Source organism: Heliangelus exortis, chromosome 2, assembly GCF_036169615.1.
Source record: "Heliangelus exortis chromosome 2, bHelExo1.hap1, whole genome shotgun sequence".
Classification (NCBI taxonomy): Eukaryota; Metazoa; Chordata; class Aves; order Apodiformes; family Trochilidae; genus Heliangelus; species Heliangelus exortis.
In genome coordinates this window covers 51,228,860-51,248,197 of record NC_092423.1, presented here as the reverse complement: position 1 = coordinate 51,248,197, position 19,338 = coordinate 51,228,860, and the positions used below count along the sequence as shown (strand labels likewise).

At 35.0% G+C, this 19,338-nt stretch overlaps 1 protein-coding gene across 26 annotated transcripts in view; it reads right to left on the bottom strand.

The window, feature by feature from the left end:
* Positions 1-326: 326 nt before the first annotated feature.
* The window catches only part of LRRFIP2 (LRR binding FLII interacting protein 2), a 53,212-nt gene continuing 34,200 nt past the window's right edge, over positions 327-19,338 (bottom strand). For 13 of the 26 annotated variants that reach the window (XM_071736106.1, XM_071736109.1, XM_071736114.1 and 10 more), the window contains 13 exons: positions 17,954-17,998; positions 17,175-17,288; positions 16,664-16,735; positions 12,241-12,411; positions 11,404-11,496; positions 9,438-9,530; positions 6,874-6,975; positions 6,480-6,612; positions 5,759-5,808; positions 4,277-4,397; positions 3,197-3,276; positions 1,977-2,081; positions 327-1,250 (listed from right to left, as the gene is read on the bottom strand). In XM_071736106.1, the coding sequence (XP_071592207.1) occupies positions 1,140-1,250; positions 1,977-2,081; positions 3,197-3,276; positions 4,277-4,397; positions 5,759-5,808; positions 6,480-6,612; positions 6,874-6,975; positions 9,438-9,530; positions 11,404-11,496; positions 12,241-12,411; positions 16,664-16,735; positions 17,175-17,288; positions 17,954-17,998 (1,290 nt within the window). In that variant the 3' untranslated portion in view covers positions 327-1,139. The remainder of the gene's footprint in view (positions 1,251-1,976; positions 2,082-3,196; positions 3,277-4,276; positions 4,398-5,758; positions 5,809-6,479; positions 6,613-6,873; positions 6,976-9,437; positions 9,531-11,403; positions 11,497-12,240; positions 12,412-16,663; positions 16,736-17,174; positions 17,289-17,953; positions 17,999-19,338) is intronic. The other 13 variants (XM_071736119.1, XM_071736133.1, XM_071736130.1 and 10 more) reach the window with 7 other exon arrangements.

Below are 19,338 nucleotides of genomic sequence, written 5' to 3'. Positions count from 1 at the left end.
CCTCTGGATTGCAGGAGTCCTGAAGCCTGCCTTGCTTTGAGAAATACTCCTGAAGGGCAGCAATTTTTCCTGAAGGAAAGCATTTGATATAAGGCCAGAAGACCAATTCCTCCCTGATCAAACGTTGGGTGGCCTCGAGCAAAGTCTAATGCAGGGGCAATGACACTTCAGATACTTCAGAATTGCCCCTGCGGGTGCAGGGCACTATTTCAAAGGCAAAAAAAGATACTTTTCAAGTATAGGGAGATCAGAATTTACTGTTCTGCAAAGATTTTTCCCCATCCTATTGGTATCTCAGTATTTAGAAGAAAACACAAAACATCTGGTTTCGGTCAGTAAAGTGTCAATTTAATAAACTCCTTAGCCACATTTCCCACCCCTTCCTCCCACCCTAAAATTTCATTTCACACTAAAGCAGCAGATGACAGAGCTTGATGGTGTACAAGAGAAGGTTGAAAATCTGCACTCTTAACACTAAGAGTATCAGGGGCTAATATTTGACAAAATAACCTAGAACTCAGATGTGCCCATGCAAAAAGAAGCAGATTTTTATATATACAGTCCCTATTTTTTCTTATAAATTTAAATATTTTACAAAACTGTTTTTGCAAAATGTATAAAGTTTAGCAAATACCTCAAATGTATCTTAAAATAAAATGTTCTCATCCCAAAGGTTATTTCAACAAGGAAATCTAAATTGCACCAGATAAAAGGCACTTGTGCTGTGTGATGTCTCGAGCAAATCTATGTTAGTTTATAATACAGTCATACAGTGTCTTCTTGAATTCATGCAGTTGTCTCTGAGCATCAAGCATCATTAAAGCAGCCAAGAGATCATGAGTAAACTTGATTCCTCAGTTGTAAAAACATTTTTCTATCACTAAGTTGAACATACAGCATTGTGCTCCAGCTCTGACTTGAATCAAACGCTACAGAAAAATTGCTGTCATTCACAGGGGAATTCAAACTACATTTCATTCTCTCATGTTGTAAAAAGAAACCTGCCACTTAATTATGGAACTAAACCACCAATGAACAGCTCAGTATTCAAATAGTTTGTGCCAATGAAAGTCTGTATTTAAAAACAAGCTAGAGGCTAGTTATTCAAGGAGCAGTGCATCGTATTTTCAGTTTCCACTTCACTGTTGAGATAAAAGTGCAGTCCTATTTGCCTTCATCTTCTCCAGCCTTTTCATTAAATGGCTATTGGTCATCTCCATCTCTTCTATCTTATCCAGTGCCGTCCTTAACTGCAAAATAAAAGCAAAAGTTACGATCACTTTAGGTTTACTTGGACTTCCTGCTGTTCTTAACATGTCACAGAGGACATGATGTCAGGAATACAAGCATTATATGCTTTATGAGAGTGCTGCCAATTAGGAAAAGATGCTCATTACTGCAGGCAGACAAATGGGGATTCACTGTTAAAAAAAATAACTGGGAAGCAACTGACACATGCAGTATGTACTCGCTGCAAAAGAACCAGGTGTCTGTGTCTTCCTTTTGAATGTTATTTAAAGGTAAAATCCTCTCCACCACTGTTACTTGCTGATGGACATGTATTCCCAAGGAGAGCAGGCACCATGCTACTCATGCAGCAGGTCTTAGGTAAGCATGACCAATATTTCTCAGTTAAACACTGTGGGCTGCATGCTGCACACTTCCCAGGCTGGCACTTGGCACAGGGAACACTCAGCTCCCTAGTTATATTTATGGAATAATTAATTTAGAATAGTACAAACTACTGCATTTAGAAGAAAATACAACGCTAGATCCTTCCTTTCAAGGAAGTACAGCGTTCATTTGTAATTAGTATTACTTCTATGTACTACAGTTGTCATCTGCATGCAATGCTGACAGACTCTGAGGCCTCCTCAAAAACACTTCAAAGGTTACAAAAAACAGAGCTTGGAGGCAAAAGACAGCAGTACAAACTGAGAGGAGCAGGGAGCTGAAAAGGAAGGCAAGTTGATTACCTCTCGCTGAAGCTTCCTCTTTTCAGCTTTGAGTTCATCTTCTACTTTTTCTGCATTTTCTGCTGCATTTTTATACCTTGCAACCTGCCCCTCAAGTCGTCCAATCTGCAAACACAAACAAGACAAAAAGAACCATTACTCAAGGCCTTCCAGCCTGAGCACACCTGCCACCAGATGTTCTTCCCTTTCTGAAAAAGCTACACAAGGCACGCTGTGAACTGTCCATAGTGTCTCCTTAAAAAAAGCAGCAGCCATAATTAAGAAGAGAGTTTTTAAAACAAATTGTGGGCAGAAACTTGGAATACTTCTCACTGCCTGTTCCTTCCTCCAGAGGGTCACAGGAAACATTAGTGAGCACAGCATAAGAGACAGATAAGAAAATATAGAAAGTTAAGGAACTAAGTATAAAGAAAAGTCAGAAAAAGTAAAAAAAAAAAAAAAAAAAGAAGAATTGGGGAGCACATGGGATTAAAACTAAAACTGGAAAGCTGAGAAACAGAAAAACAGACTGTATCAACAGGTGCTAAGGAGAATGGAGACTGTAACTGTTCCCAGGATGTGATGCAACAGGTCCAGAGCACAAGCACAGAGTTCAGGAGGTTCAGGAGTAAAGAGGGGACACATGAGACAAATCCTGGTTGCAGCCTGCTGGTGTTAAAGCCCACGTACTGGATTGTTATATTTATTGCTTCCTCCTAGCCCTAAATCACAGGGTGGGCTAGTAGCCTGTTGTGCAAGAGAGACCAACAACACATCTCTGATTCAAATTACCACCCTTTGTGTCATTTTCAGGTTCTACAGAGCTGCTGAACTACAATACCTTGTTACAGACTTATAATCACATTGTGAGTAATTCATGTGATATATATATATATATATATATATATTGATATATATATTGAGATATATATATATATATCTATCTCTGAAAACAAACTCTTGACTTTCAGAGAGTAAATTAGGTACCTTCCACATCTATAAACAACTTTCTTACAAGCAATAAAGCTAAATAAAGTGATTTTCTTCAAATAGCAGCCTCAGTTCCTCTTTATATTCTGCTCTACAGTCCCATATTAGTCTATTAACTACATATTATTTTCTCCTATGCAAACTCCTGCAAACTAAAGAACGGAGAGTAAATCAAATGATGAAACAACTATTGTAAAAGTCTCCAGAGCAAGCATTATGATAACAATAAATATGAAGAAAAACATACTTACATTTTGTTCCAAGGTAGTTATATCTTGCTCAGCTTTTGAAAGCTTAAATTTATATTCACTAATCTGTCTGTTGGCATCTCCTAGAAAAAAAAAATTATATGAATCTATTACTCAAAACAACTCTCTAAACTGGCAATTTCCCTTATAATTAAAATTAATTAAAAAGATCACTTTGTTAAGAAGCCCATATACAGGATTAGAGAGGAAAATCTTTTAGAAATCTTTGAGAATATGTGAAGGAAATAATTTTCCTGTTACTTAGAGTACACAGGCCACTGTCTGTAAGACTGTGCATTAAATCCCAGATATATAAATGGGATACTTCTACACATTTAGATCAAACTCATCTCAAAAAATGAACTGACACAATAACCAATGCACACCAAAAAACAGGTCAAATCACAACAGACAGAAAACAGCATTTAGTGGAGACATCTGTAATAACATTTGAATGAGAAGGAGCACAAAGCTTGAATCTGCCTGATAAACTAGGAGCTCTGAAAATTATTTTGGTGTCCTGACATTGCCAAAACTCTGCTCATGTTCATTGCTACAAGCGGATTTAATGACAATCTATCAAACAAGTAAAGTTCTCAGCTGAAGATTTTAGCTTTCTTCAAATGGAAAGCATCTGGCTATTGTGTTTAATATTTTTCCCTGTTTTGCTTCAGAGAGTAATAGCCCTTTAGAATGAGTTTTTTGTATCAAAGTTTCAACAAAATTAAAAAAATAAAATCAGGTACAATACTTCAACAAAATATCTCAGCCAAAATACTATAATCTAAAACCTGAAATTGTTCCAGTAGCAGAACCCAACCCGGTGGCTCATCAACTGAAAAAAATAAAAACTTCCCAGAATGTTCTTACTCAACACTGAAAGAGGCACATTTTTAAGCTATTCTGCAGTGAGAAAATTCCTGCAAGGATATTTCTCACAAGGATATACACAACCAAAAAAAAAACAGCTGCTCAATGATACATTAATTCACAACATGACTACTGCACAAGAATACAGGAAAAAGAGTTGGAAGTGTCTGCTTCCCCAGTAAGAGCACCTTTGCACAGTAACCATCTACCTACTCTGCATTTCAATTAGCTGTAAGTCGGAACCATTCTCTAAGCCTATGATATCTGGATTCAAGCCATCACTTTGGGAATATTTCTGGCGTTCTTCTTCCAACTGCATCTTCAGCTTTCTGACCTGGAAAAGAAGTGTTCTTTTGTGAAAAAGAGACTCCCAGAAGCTCAGTAGTTGTGCAGCTAAATGTTCAGTGGGGAAAAACCAAAGGAATCCTGCAATGCCACTGCCCAAGAGAGTTCTGTAAGCAGGAGTATGACAAAGCCATGCAGGGGAGGCAGGGAAGACCTTCCCCCATATCCATTGCTGGGCAAGTACCCTCTGCATGTCCATACACAAACCAAACCACCCATTTGGTCACTGCTGAGGGAATCTCTGGGCAATGCCAGGGCATCCAGTAACTCTGAACAACTCTTTCCAGCAGGGGAGGTGGTGAAGTTAAACTCTGCTTAGGCATTTTTTTCTACAGTAAACACGCTACACTCTTAAAATGTATGAAGATGATGAACAGCATTGTTGGGAGTTTACAGAAAGAATAGTCCCTATGTCTCTTCTACTTTGCTTGGAAGCAATGGTCCTAAGCTAGTCTGCAGTACACATTATTCTTAAATGCTGTTCCATTTCATGCTACAGCAGCTGTCTTGGGATTTTTGCAGTAGTTTGGGAACACAGGTTCCTCAGCTATGTCCTCTGTGTTGAGTTTATGAAAAAAAAGGAGGAGATCCTTTTTTGACTCTTATCATGTAGTGGCATGTGAATTACATTTACAGAACTCCCATTCTTCATAGAAACAAAGTATCTTAAGACTGATTAACAGTTATATGGTGATAAATATGCATATACATCTTAATATATTTATATTTAATAGCCTTGATTCAATACTAGAATTTATGGGCATTCTAAACTGGACATCTATACTAAAATAAAGGTACACTCCCAGCAAAACCAAATGTTGACACCACCATTTTAGATTTGCAATGTATTCAACTAGGACAAAAACTATTCTTAAAATTTCTCAAGGGCACTATGTTTTTTTGAGCCTTCTCAAGATTGAACTTCATTTGATACTACTAGTTTTCTATTTGAGTAACTGAAATGATCAAAGAAATAGCACTGTTCAACAATTTGTAATAGGCATTTGAGCTTGGGAGAATGTTTCACTGGCTTCACTATTTCTGTGTTAAGACACAGTAAAAGAAAACAACTTGAAGCATGTGCATCAAGAGCAGCCTCAGCAGCAAGTTTGATCTCACCTAGACAGTTACTGAGAGTTCTTTACCAACCAAGATCTAAGTCACATGGATAAAGAAACTAGAAAGAGAAACTGAAGAGAAATTAGCAAGGAAACTGAGCATTTTCTTTTCCTTTACTACTTAAGTATTTGATTAAACATCTTTCTTGATGAGTATTTGTTTATTGCTAGTATATTAATAGTCTGCTGAAGAATACACAAGTCTTTTTCTGAAAAGAATAGCTTATTTTACCTGGGACAATAATTCTTCCTTTTCTCCAGCCAGTTTTCGTAGCCGAACATCTAAAATCAAAGAACTCCATTAAAAACCACAGAATTATGTAACTAAGAATATATTTTCTTGTAACTATTTGTTAATTCTCAAATTAAAATACTCTTCCAACTTAGTTGATAGCTTTCTGTTGTCTTTGGAATTTTTTTACTATTTTTAAAACCTTTTTTTGTCCCTAGTGAATATGATTAAAGACTGTACTTGCTTCACATTCATAAAAACAGAAGTATTTCAAAGAACAGTAAAGAACACACAATGCATTGTTTTCCCTAACAGAAGTTTTCATTGATTATGCATATTTTTAAAGAGTTGTTTTTCCATGAAACACACCAGAAAACATAATCAAAAAACAACACTCCTAAGCCAGATATTTCCTGACAGTAAAATAAGAGAAATTGGAATAAGAGATCTAATCAGTTACAAAAAAATCAAAGTGCTACTGTACTATTACATTTTTTAATAAAAAAAACCCCAAACAAAACAAAGCCATCTGCCTTTTTACTCATCATTAAAAATATAATAAAAAAAAACCCCAATCCTGAACATTGTGTAAGCATGTATTCCAGGAGCATCACAGGTAATCACAGGTATCTTTTCTTGTGACCGTAAATTACAGTCCACTGGGAACAGAAGTAACACAAAGACTTTAAACACTCTTTAAAGTACTTTAGGATATTTTTACCTAGTGGTCCTTCTCCTGCAGATTCCAAGACTTGTGCAGCTTCCTGTGATACCACTGTTATTGCACCAACTGCTGATTCATGATTTACATCACCATTTGGTGTGCCATCTGGAATTATAACTAATCCATGTTTCTTAAAAAAAAAAAAAAAAAAGGGAGGGAAAAATAAGGAAAAAAACTTATACAAGAGCAGTGCTAAAACAGAAGTGGATAGGAAAGTTTTTAAAAACTTTTCACATTGATCGAAACAGTTACAACAAAATGTGCTGTTTATCCTACCCTAAGGCCAAGTTTTGACACTGCAAAGGAACAGTAACCATTTGCTTCCATTGACCTCGAGTTCATGCCCCATTCCTGGAATTCTGTTACTGTAAAGGAATTGCTACCAACATACCTCTCCTCTCTTCATTGTTTCCTTCAGGTCAGCCAACTCCTCTCTGAGCTCATCTCGCTCACTCTTAATGCAGTCAAAGTAATCTTTCTGTCTTTCTAGGGCCTGGGCTCAGGCAGATAGCAAGAAAAAGAATGGCACAGAGAAAAAGCATGACAGATAGCAGAGAGACTTTCTACAAATAAATACAAAGAGCTCAATAAAAGGAAAGAAATTAAAGGGGTATTTAATACATACAAACATATATCTTTGACCTTTTACAAGTGACATATCTAACCTCACTGCTGCATGTTTCTCATTATCATTTCTTCCCTGATGAGCCTTAGTATATGCTATAATAAATACCTATTTAGGATTTTCTCTTTTTGTTAGATATGTATAAACTAAGTGATTCTTCTCTGCCCTGAAATAAAATTTGCTGGAAATCAATTGGTAAAGATCCTAAAACATCAAATTCATTGGGCTAATTTCTCTAGCTTCTATCGGGTATAAAAGTAGAAAGCTTACCTTAGAAAAGCCCTTGGATATGTAAGCCTGTCATCTACTTAAAAATACTGATTTATTTACTTCTTACTGGTAGTATTACAATCACCCTTTACTAAAACCAAAGCATTAGCTTTAGGAAAAAAAAAAAAAAAAGAAAAAAAAAAAAGCAGGAAACACCAGCAGCACTATTTTAGCACAAGAAAGCATGACAGCTTAAAGCACAGTAAGGGCACTGATGGTTTTGCCTGTGCTGTAGCTGTGTTACCTGACAGTTAATCAGACACTGACTGGGCAGCATCCCAGTATCCCATTCAAATTCAGTCCTGCATGCATTACAGACAAACACCCCCACATACAGCAATTGCAAGAGTGTATAAATGTTTTGCCAAGAAAACTACCCAACTAAACCTTGCGTCATGCACAAACGTTTAGGAATGGACTGATACAAAAAAGAAATGAAGGTGTATGCTCCACATAACAATTGCAGTATGCAGAATTTCAATTATTATCTAGAATCTGTATACTAAAACAATGCTCTGATGCATCACTGTGTTCCTTTCAATAAAAAGATTAAGAAGTGCTGTTGCCTTTGATTTACTAATATATAAACGTAATATTAGCTGTCACGTCCTTGCTCAGGAGATGCCCCTTTATTTCCTGACACATACTAGATTGCTGTATCTACAATTACAAACAGTCTCAAGAACCTTTTATCTTTACACCATTCCATGTTCCACTTAAAGATACACCTCTGCCACTTTTGAAAAATAGTGGCAAAGGAGAGGTAAGGGGGATCAAGCACTCCAGAGAATGGACACAAGTGCCCAGAATCACAATGCAGATGCAGATCCTCTCCGTGCTTGGCAGTGCCCTGCATTACTGCTGACCTTACCATTTACCTTTTAAGATCTAAGAAATTTCAATACCAAGATTTAAAAAAAAAAACCAACCAAACAAAAAACCCCAAAAAACCTAGGAAAAAATCTACTTATGGTGTTTTCAAGAACACAGAAACTAGCAGGAATATTTTAGCTAAAGGAAAAAATAATGTTCTTGTCAGCCTGTCTGGTAGCTAGTTTCTTTGAGTATTAGACAAATTTTATTCACTGAAATAACTCTAGCAACGTATCTGAAAGAGAATTAAGTGCCTGCACAGACTGGGACAGTCCACTACACAGAGGTGAAATTTAAGTAGAGGGAGTACATGCTTAATTAAGACAAAAAACCCTTTCAGGAAAAAAAAAAAAAAAAAAAAAAAAAATATTATTTTATGATGGAAGAGAAGATTGAAGGACCAGATATGGATTGAAGGACCAAACATGAAATAAATATCAGCTGAATAAAGACAGTATAACAGCATTTTTTTTTTAACTGGGCACCACCAGTTCAAAGATAATTAAAATTATTTGAGAAGTCCAGTAAATACAGCAATTTTCAAAGAAATCTGCTTACATCAATATCTGGTGTAAAATTAGAGAGAAATGACTCAAGAGAAATGATTAAAAGGCAGTAATTTCCTTCCTGAATTCCTTTCCAGATAACTTGCTCTCATATCACAGGTGGAAGAAATGCACTACTTTAAAATCCACTAATCCTTACGTAGATTGTTAAGGAGATACAGAGGCAGGAATCAAGTAGCAAATAATGTTTAAACCATTCAAGTTTTGAAAACTGTATTTAGCTCAAAAGACAGTAAAAAGCTTTAAAAATAATTTTAAATCTCTCTATATTCATGGGATTGCTATATCACTATGGACCAATTTACAGACCCAGGCATTTTTATATTAAGAATAAGGAGACTTTTGCAAGCCCTGATTACAGGGAAGAATTTTGTCAAGAAAACCCAAACTGTATGCATAGAAGTTTATGTTATAGCTTTAATTTGTATCATTCATCATCAGGCAAGTAAAGAGGTAGTGGAGCTATGTTATAAAGAGAAAGACTGCAAAACGTTTTAAACATTTCAATTGAAAACAGCCTTCATTTCTTTGGAGTATACTGCATTTCCTTGCAGAGCAGGGGAAGGCATCCATCTACTTCTAAAATGAAAAACCACCTTTCCCCCTGGATATGTTTCATACCCCTATTTTTTTATCTTTCCAATTAATTGTCTCTTGGAGATCAAACACCTCTTTGGTTATGGAGTCTATATTCTGCTGCATGCGTTGATTCTCCTGTAGTAAATAGGATGAGGGAAGAATAAAAGAGGAAAGAGAAGTAAGGAAATGGAAAAGAAAATAATCAGATAACTGAAATCACATAGTAGAAGTCAACTAAAGAGTTTGTGAGCATGAAGTAAAAGGAAAAAGGTGTGACTAAGTGTAACATATACATAATTCTCTTACAAAGTCATGCCAGAGGATGGTAATGAATTTTCTTCCCTGCTGATGGGAGAATCTAGTGCAGCTAGAGCTACTTTTCTTTAGTAACATTTCCTACCGCACATCAGGGACAGCATCAGCTCTTTAGGAAAATAATTACTCTTTTGTAATTTCCATATACCTTCAAGTCCCATTTGGAAATGAGCATTTTATAAACATGAAGTTTTAGTAATGTTTTACAAAACAGAAAACCTTCTTAAAAGTATCAAGAAGGAAGTTTGAGTCAAGCAATTTTGATATTAATACATATCAAATGCGGTCCTATTTTTTACCTGACTGCATTTTGTGGTTTGCCCTGCAAGCACAACTAAAATTCTTTGCTCATATAGGTTCCTATGAAGATGATACAAGATTTTTTTAGGGCTACAGATAATTTTTTGTCTTCCTAATGAGTGAACGTGATCACTCCATCTGGAGATGGAGTCTTTCTGCAAAAACCTAGAATGGCATCATCTGGATTCTCTGCAATGCAGGGCAAACTGTCATTACTTTGAAGGGACTGCATTTGGTGAATACTCAACACACAAATGCTACATTCTACCAGAGGAAACACTCCAGACCAATCTGTTATATACTCAACTCACACAGCTTTTCTAAAAAAAGAACCAGCACCACCAAAGAAAAGTATAAAGAGCATGTCCTTCGCAGTGAAGTCGAAGTGAATCCACAGCAAATGAGAGAACAACAACCAGAATTTGCCAAGTTTTACTTTGTCAGCCATTAATCTGCAAAATGTTGCTGTATTACTCCTTTTGTTCTGCTAGTTAGTCAAACCAGCTCCAGGAAGCATGTTATTTTCTCAGTAACTGTAACACATCTGAGACTTTTCTGAAGTCTTTTCAGTTACTGTACTACTGGAAGGCACAAGATTTTAATGAGGAAAGAAATCAATGGAACAAAATATTATACAGTTTTTGAAAACCAGGTAGTGGAAACTTTGGCCCTTCACTTAAAATAATCAATTTTTACTGAAAACAAAAGGTGGTGGGGAAAATATTAACCGAACATACTAATTGAACTGCAACTTACAGTGGTATAATCAAAAAGGACGCATACACTGTTGACAATACCTAACTTTGTGCACCATTTTAAAACTAAGATGGATAAATAGCTCTGGGATTTTAGTATAAATTTCTTCTGTAAACAAATCCAGGGTGGGAGAGGAGTAGAGACAACAACATTCCAAACACCCAGCAACATATTTATGAACCAATAACATGCTGACTGGTGTTGCTATATTTATCCTGACTGGTCAGCAAACAAACATGGACTACTGCAAACTTTAATTTTTGATGCTCACAAAAGTCTGAAATAACTGAAAAGAAAACTTGGCAACGCATAGCATTTAGTATTACCCATGCATCTGATCTTCTAGTTGCGCAAGAAGTTTTTGGCCACACAAATGTGAGTTCTGCCTTCAAAAGGCAGAAAAGATACATTTGAGAGAAGCATGATTTTCACAGGAATTAATGATTTTTACAAATCTGAAAACCTTGTAGAGACATTTTTAACTTTAGAAATTGAGACTGATAGCTTAAATCCACCAACTAAAATAAGATAAATTTTCTTAAAAATGAGACATTTTACCTAACTGTGTATGATGCATGTTCAAACTTTACACCATGTTTACCTGCTCAAGTTCTATCATACACTCATATGAACATACCTCTATCAATTCATCTCTTTGTCGAAGGCCCTCCTTAAGTTCATCCAGCTTATGCTGTAGAATGCTGCACGTGTGTTTCTGTCTCTCCAATTCCTATATTAAATGAATGATTTCTTTATGTATTTTCATTTTGACCCTTATGTTTAATAAAATTTTTAAAAAGCTACCAATATGATTTAACATAACACTACCTAAGAAATTAAAGCAACAGGTAAGAAATTCTACCTACCAAGGGGCAAAAAAAAAAAATTGAAATGAGTGTTTTAGGGTAATTTCTCCAGATACTTATTTCACTGAAGGCTTTAGTAAAATTCAAAGCAGAGAGAAAAGATGTGATAAAGGTTTAAGCACAATATTAATGAGAGAACTGAATGAGATACTGAAATTATCTAATTATTGGTGGAAAAAGCTGCAACACAGATCTTCCCTTACCAAGAAATGGGTCTGAATATGTCTTGCTTGATTTAAATGCCTATTTTATCATTGGTGTATTGCATTAATTAAATGCATTTCTTTTGCATTAAGATGGTGTGGCAGGTGGGTTGATAGTGCATGTGCAAGCTGGAAAGTATTTGGGGTTTTTTTGTGGGGGGTTGGTAAGCAGGTGTTTTCTTGTTTAGTTGGTTGTTTCTTTTCTGTGGGGGGGGACACATGGCTGGTTTCTTTAAAAAACAAACAAACACAAAAACGTAATACTCAGAACATTTTGGCCACTGAGACAGACAAGACTTTTTTACCTATCCAAAAGTTTTCAATTGTTCTTGCTAAGTAGTCTAGGCATCTACATTATATCTTTATAATTAGTAAAAAAAAAAAAAAAAGCTCAAAATTTAGTACCTTTGACTTCTCTTCATTCTCTCTATAGAATTCTGCTATCTGTTCTTCTTTCTCCTCAATGACATCTTTTAGAGTATCCACTTGGTAAACCAAGTTGTTTTTCTCATTGTCTAGCTGAGCATTGGAAACCATGGCTTTCTTGTACTTCTCTTCAACTTCAGCTAGGGAATCCTACAGACAGGAGAAAGGCTTACATGAATCCAAGTTTTTGATGCATTGCAACAAATGTTAAAATACCCCTGTAATTGTGAAGAGTTCTATCTGTTATACAGCACAATTATGCAATCATTTTTGTTTCGAATTATTATTCATGTCTTCTCTTTAGAAACACCAAGTCATAGTTAAATTTCCATAATTTAGGTTAAGTCATACACAGCAATGAAAAGTTGTAATTTCAAAAGTACAAAAATTACTACATAATGTTCCCCTTTCATATTCTGCCCTGCTACCTTTATAACACAAATCACAGGGATAACGTAGCAATCACAGCTCCATTGTCTTTTCAGTGCATGCACAAGAAAACACTTCAGAACTTCATTTGTTCAGAGAGAACAAATCTGACAGAGAGAACTCAATTATATGACTAAAAAAAGATCATAGAAGTATCTGAGTAGCTTTAACTTAATGCTCTTTATTTAAAAAATTGCTCTATACCTCATACTTAAAGTTTTAAGACAGACACACTTTGAGTAAAGTGATTGTGTTGAAGAAGATATTGCCTGTTTTTACCAAGATTAAAAAAAAAATCCACATAGATTTCCCCATTCTGAGCCTTAAGGTACACATATGCCTTCCTGCCATATCTATCCTTTTATGCAATTCTCCGATGTTTACAAAATTTATCTTAATTTTTCTTGGTACTATAACAAATGTCAACTATTAAAATGCTAGAAAACTGTAATTCCATGCATTTTCAAACATGCAATGATTTCAATATGCATGGTTTTTAAAAAATTCAAAAATTAGGTTTCAGAGTCCTAACTTTAAATTGTAAAAGAACTATTAAACCATCCTTTTTTCCAAAATACATTGTATCCTACTATGAATCCTGTAGTATGTAATTTAATCTCTTCTTTGAAGACACAGACACTGTATCCTCATTTTTTTAATTATGAGAGTAGAAATACTAGCAAGGATAGGGCACCAGGCTTGGGTTTTCCAGAAAACAGAACACCAGAACTAAAGACTAGGGGAGAGGGTGGTAACAACTATAAGATTTTTAAGAGAACCTAAAAAACCCAAACCCCAAACTTGATTCCATGTTATTAATCTCCATTTTGAGAAAGCTTTCCTTAAAATACGTATTTTAACTTTCATAATTTCATCATAGTCACGTGTAATTACCTCTAATTATTTTGTGCTGGAGAAAATCAGTATTTCAGAAACCCCAGAAAAAAAAAATAAGACTGACTGACAGAGATAAGACAATCTATGTAGCAAAAAAACCAAGAAAGGTATCACCTGGGAAGCTGTAACAGCAAAGGAGATACATGGTAAGAAAAAAAATTAAAAAATAAAGAACACCTGAAAGTGCATTAAGTAATTCTTAACTTTCAGATTAAAACCACAAAAAACATTTCTTTCTGATGCTGTAGGCACGATGAATCTTGTTAAGATTGGTAAAACAATGTCAAGAGACAGTAAAACCTTCTCAGGACTAATTTCGAGAAAAATCAGGATAACACTAGGATTTAAAAAATGATGCTATTATGAGAAGGAACAAATCTAACAAAAACTACAACCAGGAAAAAAATTCGAATTTGATTACTTCTCTGTGTGTGGTGAGTGGACCACCAGTAGTAGCTGGTGGAGATCTCTTGATGCCACCTGGTCCAACCTTTTAATTGAAGAGGGCTGACCAAGATGAGGCTGCTCACAGCTCATCTCCAGCTCACTGTAAGTATCCCCAGGGATGTACCCTGCAGAACCCAACTGGATGGCCTGTTCTGCTGTTTGCCTGCCTTCATTCTGAAAAGCCTTTTTCTTGAGGTCTAATTGGAAATTCTGCCCTTACAGTGCAATGATTCTTTGTTGCATCTTGCTCTGTCACTCTGCACCTCTGAAAGAAGTCTAGACTGTCTCTTCTAGTGTATTCAGCAGCTGAAAACAGCAATGACACTGCCACCCACCCCCATAAGACTTATCAAGTCCAGTTGTCTCAGCCTCTTACTGTATGCCATGCATCCTGGGACTCTGATGTTAAAGAGGAGACTAGGTTGGGGCTTAAAAGATTGAATTAAAATGCCATTGATCAACAAATTAATGGGGGAAAAACCTGCAGTTATGGAAAAGGAAAATTTTGATTTTGAGACTGAAGAGTGAGAATTGCTTTCCAGAGGAAAAAAAACCAAAGATGTGCCTAAGCATCTCTGACCAGTTAAAAAAAACTTGGTACATTATGAAGGCTGCTTTGGAATTGTTCCTCTTTTCAAGTAAAGTATTTCACATTTCCTATGGCTTCCCTATGAAAATGGCTAAGGTGCCCCTGTGTGTAATCTAAAGCTATAAAGAAATACAACCCACAACCCTATCAGTAAAGCCAAAGAGCTATGCAAATTAGACTGCTTGTGTAGATGAAGATGATTAAATCCAACAAGCATCAAAAGAATGCTCCATTAAATGTAACAAAAATTTCAAGGAAAGAAAAAGTTTCCTTTCCAGTTGATGCAAGGGGATATAGAAAGAATCAGCAAAACTGAATAAACTAAGATAAGGAAAGATTTGCAGACATAACTAAATCAGAACTATCCATATTTGAGTTTATCCTGATGACATGCAGTTGGCTGGCAGCCAGGTAAAAAGCACATTCTTTGCAGCACGAGGGATGGACAACCAGAGACAGCAAAGTAGTGTGATGACAAATCACTTTCTCAACCACTGAAAACACACTTAAAAGAAGTATAAAAGCAGGTATCCTTGTAAATGAGAAAAAAGTAATTACCTTCCTAATTAGAAAGGAGGATTCCTAAAAAAACAAAATCTGTCTGGCGAATTAACTTAGAAACATATTACTCAGTATTAACAATAGCATAAAATGCAATTCAGTTTTCTAAGCCAAGCAGGTAGCAAGATCTTACACCCATGCTCTTTGGTAACTGTAATGGATTGCAATAAGCAAACATTAGTACATTAGTAACTCTGTAACTGAGAACACTGGTCATGAAATGATGACAAAAAAGTGTGAGAGTTAGATCCACTCTGCAGATATTAAACAAATCTCATTTTTTATTCAAATTTAGTACAATCACAGCTATATCTAAATCTTGCAATCTACTGCTCTCTTAAGTTCTTTTAGTATTCATATAGCAATATGATTGTAACATCATCATCCTTCATTTGAGTATATGGCTATCAGGTTCAAAGTAACTTAACCTCCAAAGATAAAATATTTTTTTTCCTAAACTGAACGGCTCAAATTACATATTTTCTCTTGACTATACCAGCCAGTATGTTGTTTAATGAAGGAAACTGAAGGGATCTGTTAAATACACCACTGTTGCATGCTAGAGCATGTAGCATATTGTAGCATCATGTAAGCAGCATTTGTTGAATTTAGTTTCTATATGGATTTAAAACAAATACAGAAAGATTGACTTCTACATGGTGCCATTCACAATTAGGTAACAGGAAAGAGAACAGAACAAATATCCTGAAAAATCTTTTTAAGGCACATTTGCTGTATTCAGTTTCCCTTCAATACAGGAGGGGGGAAATTATCATACTTTAGCTGCAAACTGTTAACTGCATGAAAACTTAAAAGAAAGGCACTACTTTAAACAAGTCAAAATACAGACAACTCATTAACATAATACTGGAAGCACCAGCCTATAATTTAGACAAAGATAACGAGAATGTAAACCATAAGCATAAAAAAAATCCTAATATTAAAGGATTAAAACAAAATTAATCTTATTCTGCAAGCAATATGTCTGCCCAGATGAATTTCAGCACATATTTCAAAATTATTGCTTTGCCTTCTCTTTGCAAGAGACTGTATTTATTTGTTGAAACTTGGAAGACCAATTCTTTTTAAGTCTTTGTCATAACAATATCCCATTTCTTTCTTCCACGTTCAACACATAGTAATTACTTTGAATATCCATTTGATAACAAAATTCTCAAAAAATGAACCTCTCATTATCTTACCAGAAATAAAATAATCTGTTAAAGACCCTAAGTTTGATATTATTTTAATAAAACCACATAATGAACATGTACAACCTCGTGTAATTATAAATAATATCTTAATAATTTACTCATGACAAATTTAAGCTGATGCTCTCTATGCATTAAAAGTTAGATACATGCTTTGAAGAAATTTTGAAACTTGTTAGTAAAGCCTTATATAGTCAGTGGAACCAGTGGTAACTCTATTACCCAAAAACACCCATACAGAATGCATGCTTGGGAGAAGCCCTGATACCTTTAGTTCTTTAAGTCCCTGCATGTATCTCCCTTCTACATCGTGTATCTGGTCCTTAAGATCATAGATATCCTGCAGGACATAGGAATGAACCATTGCATAAGAAGTATGGGGAAATAATTTATAGTAAAAAAAAGCATTTAAGGTTTACATGCATTTCTGTCAAATGCCAGTGTCTGCAATAATGCACAGAAGTTATAAGTAATTCACAATAACTTGATGGAAATTAAGATTTTGTTTATATCCCTTAATCGAAACTATCTCAAACAGGACAGAATTGTTTCAAACTTGACAGAAACAAGGTCTTATTTCAGCATAAGCTAAACACCCTAAGTACTTACAAACACAATTACCAAGAGAAATACAGAAATCTTTTGTGATAAATATCAGAGCCTCACAACTGTTTCTTACTATTATGAAACCAGAGTTTCTGTAGCAGAAAAACAGGCCTTAAAAACAAAAAGGCAATTTTAAAATCTGAATATCTGAAATATCTGAAAATGTAATTCACCCGCAGTTCAATGAGGGAGGCATCAGGATCCACCAAACTGCTTGTGTCTCCACTTCCTCTCCTAGATGAGTTGCCACTCAGAGGAGTTGCACTTACTGAATTGCGAGAAGATGGCTTAAAAAGAAAAAAAACAATGTATCAGGAATCATACTGTCATTTCTGGAATACTTGACATTACTCTTTATGAACTGCTTTGCAGTCAAAGAACACTTCTCTCTCGTTTTTACCACTTCTTAGCATTAGCATACAGAAAATATTTTCCATTTATTGTTTTCCAGCACTAATGGGTCTTCTTGGTGAAATGTTAATTCCTCTTCGACTTACCCATTATCATACCATTTTTGTTTTGAGTCTTCTGTTCAGACAACTTGCATGATGAGGCTGCTAGTACTGAAACACTATAGAAGTTTTTAGTATTTCTAAAGATAATAATTACTGACTCGCAGGATTCAGAAAAAAGTGTCCAGTGGAATCCAGAGTATGAATATTTACAAAATTCTAGACTCTTGAAATTCTACCATTCCTGCCAAAATAAATTCTATATGAAACTAATACTTGCTAAAATTAAAGTAAAAATTAAAATTATTTCCTCAGGAAATAAAAGAAGCAAATAATGAATTTTGTACTTTAAAAATGTCTAAAAAAAAATCTATTTTAAGATCCTAAAAAATAATTTAAACACCCTCCACTAAAACCACCCACCATTTACACTTCTTGAACTAATACTTATACATTTATGAACACTGATTTTTCAGAATTTTAAAATTAAAACCACTCACCCTTGAAAATATTTCTGAATGTGATTTTTCACTCTTTTCTTCCAACTGAAAAAGAAAAGGGGGAGTTATAACAATACACGTTTTGCGATGGGGGACTGCTGAATCACCATCTGCTGTTTAATGTTACAAAGAATTATTTATGAATGAAACAGGATATAATTGGAAAGAAAGAAAAAGAAAAAAATTCCACAAGTTAGCATAGATCAAGACAGGTAAAAAGAATACAGAACCTGAAAAAGTAGGTTTAGCTTAAATTGTAAAATAAATGAATACTTGTAAAGAAAAAGCCAGAAACTTTAAAAGAAAATATAAAACATCATTACCAACACTGGAATAATGATTAACAAAATGTGTCACCATTTTAAAATTTCAACAGGGCAGTGACTACGACACTTGGTGGCATATCAAACACAAAGCTTCATGCAAGTGCACTTGAGACAATCAGTGACACGAGTGTGGATGTCCTAGCTATTAGAAAACACACTTCTTCCTTCAGTCTCTTTGGTGAAACCATCAGTTGTATCACAACAAAAGCATTTCAAGTAAAAGCCCATAAAGATTGCGTTCTAATTAACAGCAACATACAAAATAATTGGCATCCATATTTCATGTATTGAAGCCTAAGCAGGAGAACTACCACCTCTCCCTTGTTTATCAAACTGATACTGCAGACTTCTAATTCGAGATTTCCATATTCTCTTTATTACTGTGACTCAAAATAATTTAAATTAAATCAAGACATTAACTCATTGTCATTATTCCCAAAACAAATAAGTATACATGGAAAATGGTATCTTGAATATCTGGCTTCTCAGAAAACACCTGTATTTCTCCCAGTCTTGGGACAAGAGACTTGGAGGTCTGCTAAAACTACAGAAGAAACAAACGAGATCGTTCTGTTTGCTTCTATTGCAGTTTCTACAGGATTAACATCACATTTCCATGGCAAATTCACCATCTCCAATGATGTCCTAAAATTGTAAATTGCAACTATTTGTCACTATTGTGACAGTAAAGTGATGTTAAAAATCCAATTGATCTGACATATCCATTTGGAATAACTAAAATAAAAATGTCATTTTGGAATTTAATAATACTACGTAATCATGATGATGATAATACTCAGAGAAACTGAAAAGGTAGCATAATTGCTTGTCTCATTTTCTACACTTTCTTTTAACAGAGCATTAATTTCAGAAAAGCAGGTTTATTGGAGAGGAAAAAAAGCTAAAATTCAAACCTGGAGGAAAGACTAGTCTCTGTCATGCATTGAGCACGTACAGATGATAAATACTCAGCATTATTGCAAGTTACATGGCACTAGAACAGCATTAAATCCTCTAAATGAAGAATCACAGAAACAGTGGTTACAAGGTACTCTGGCA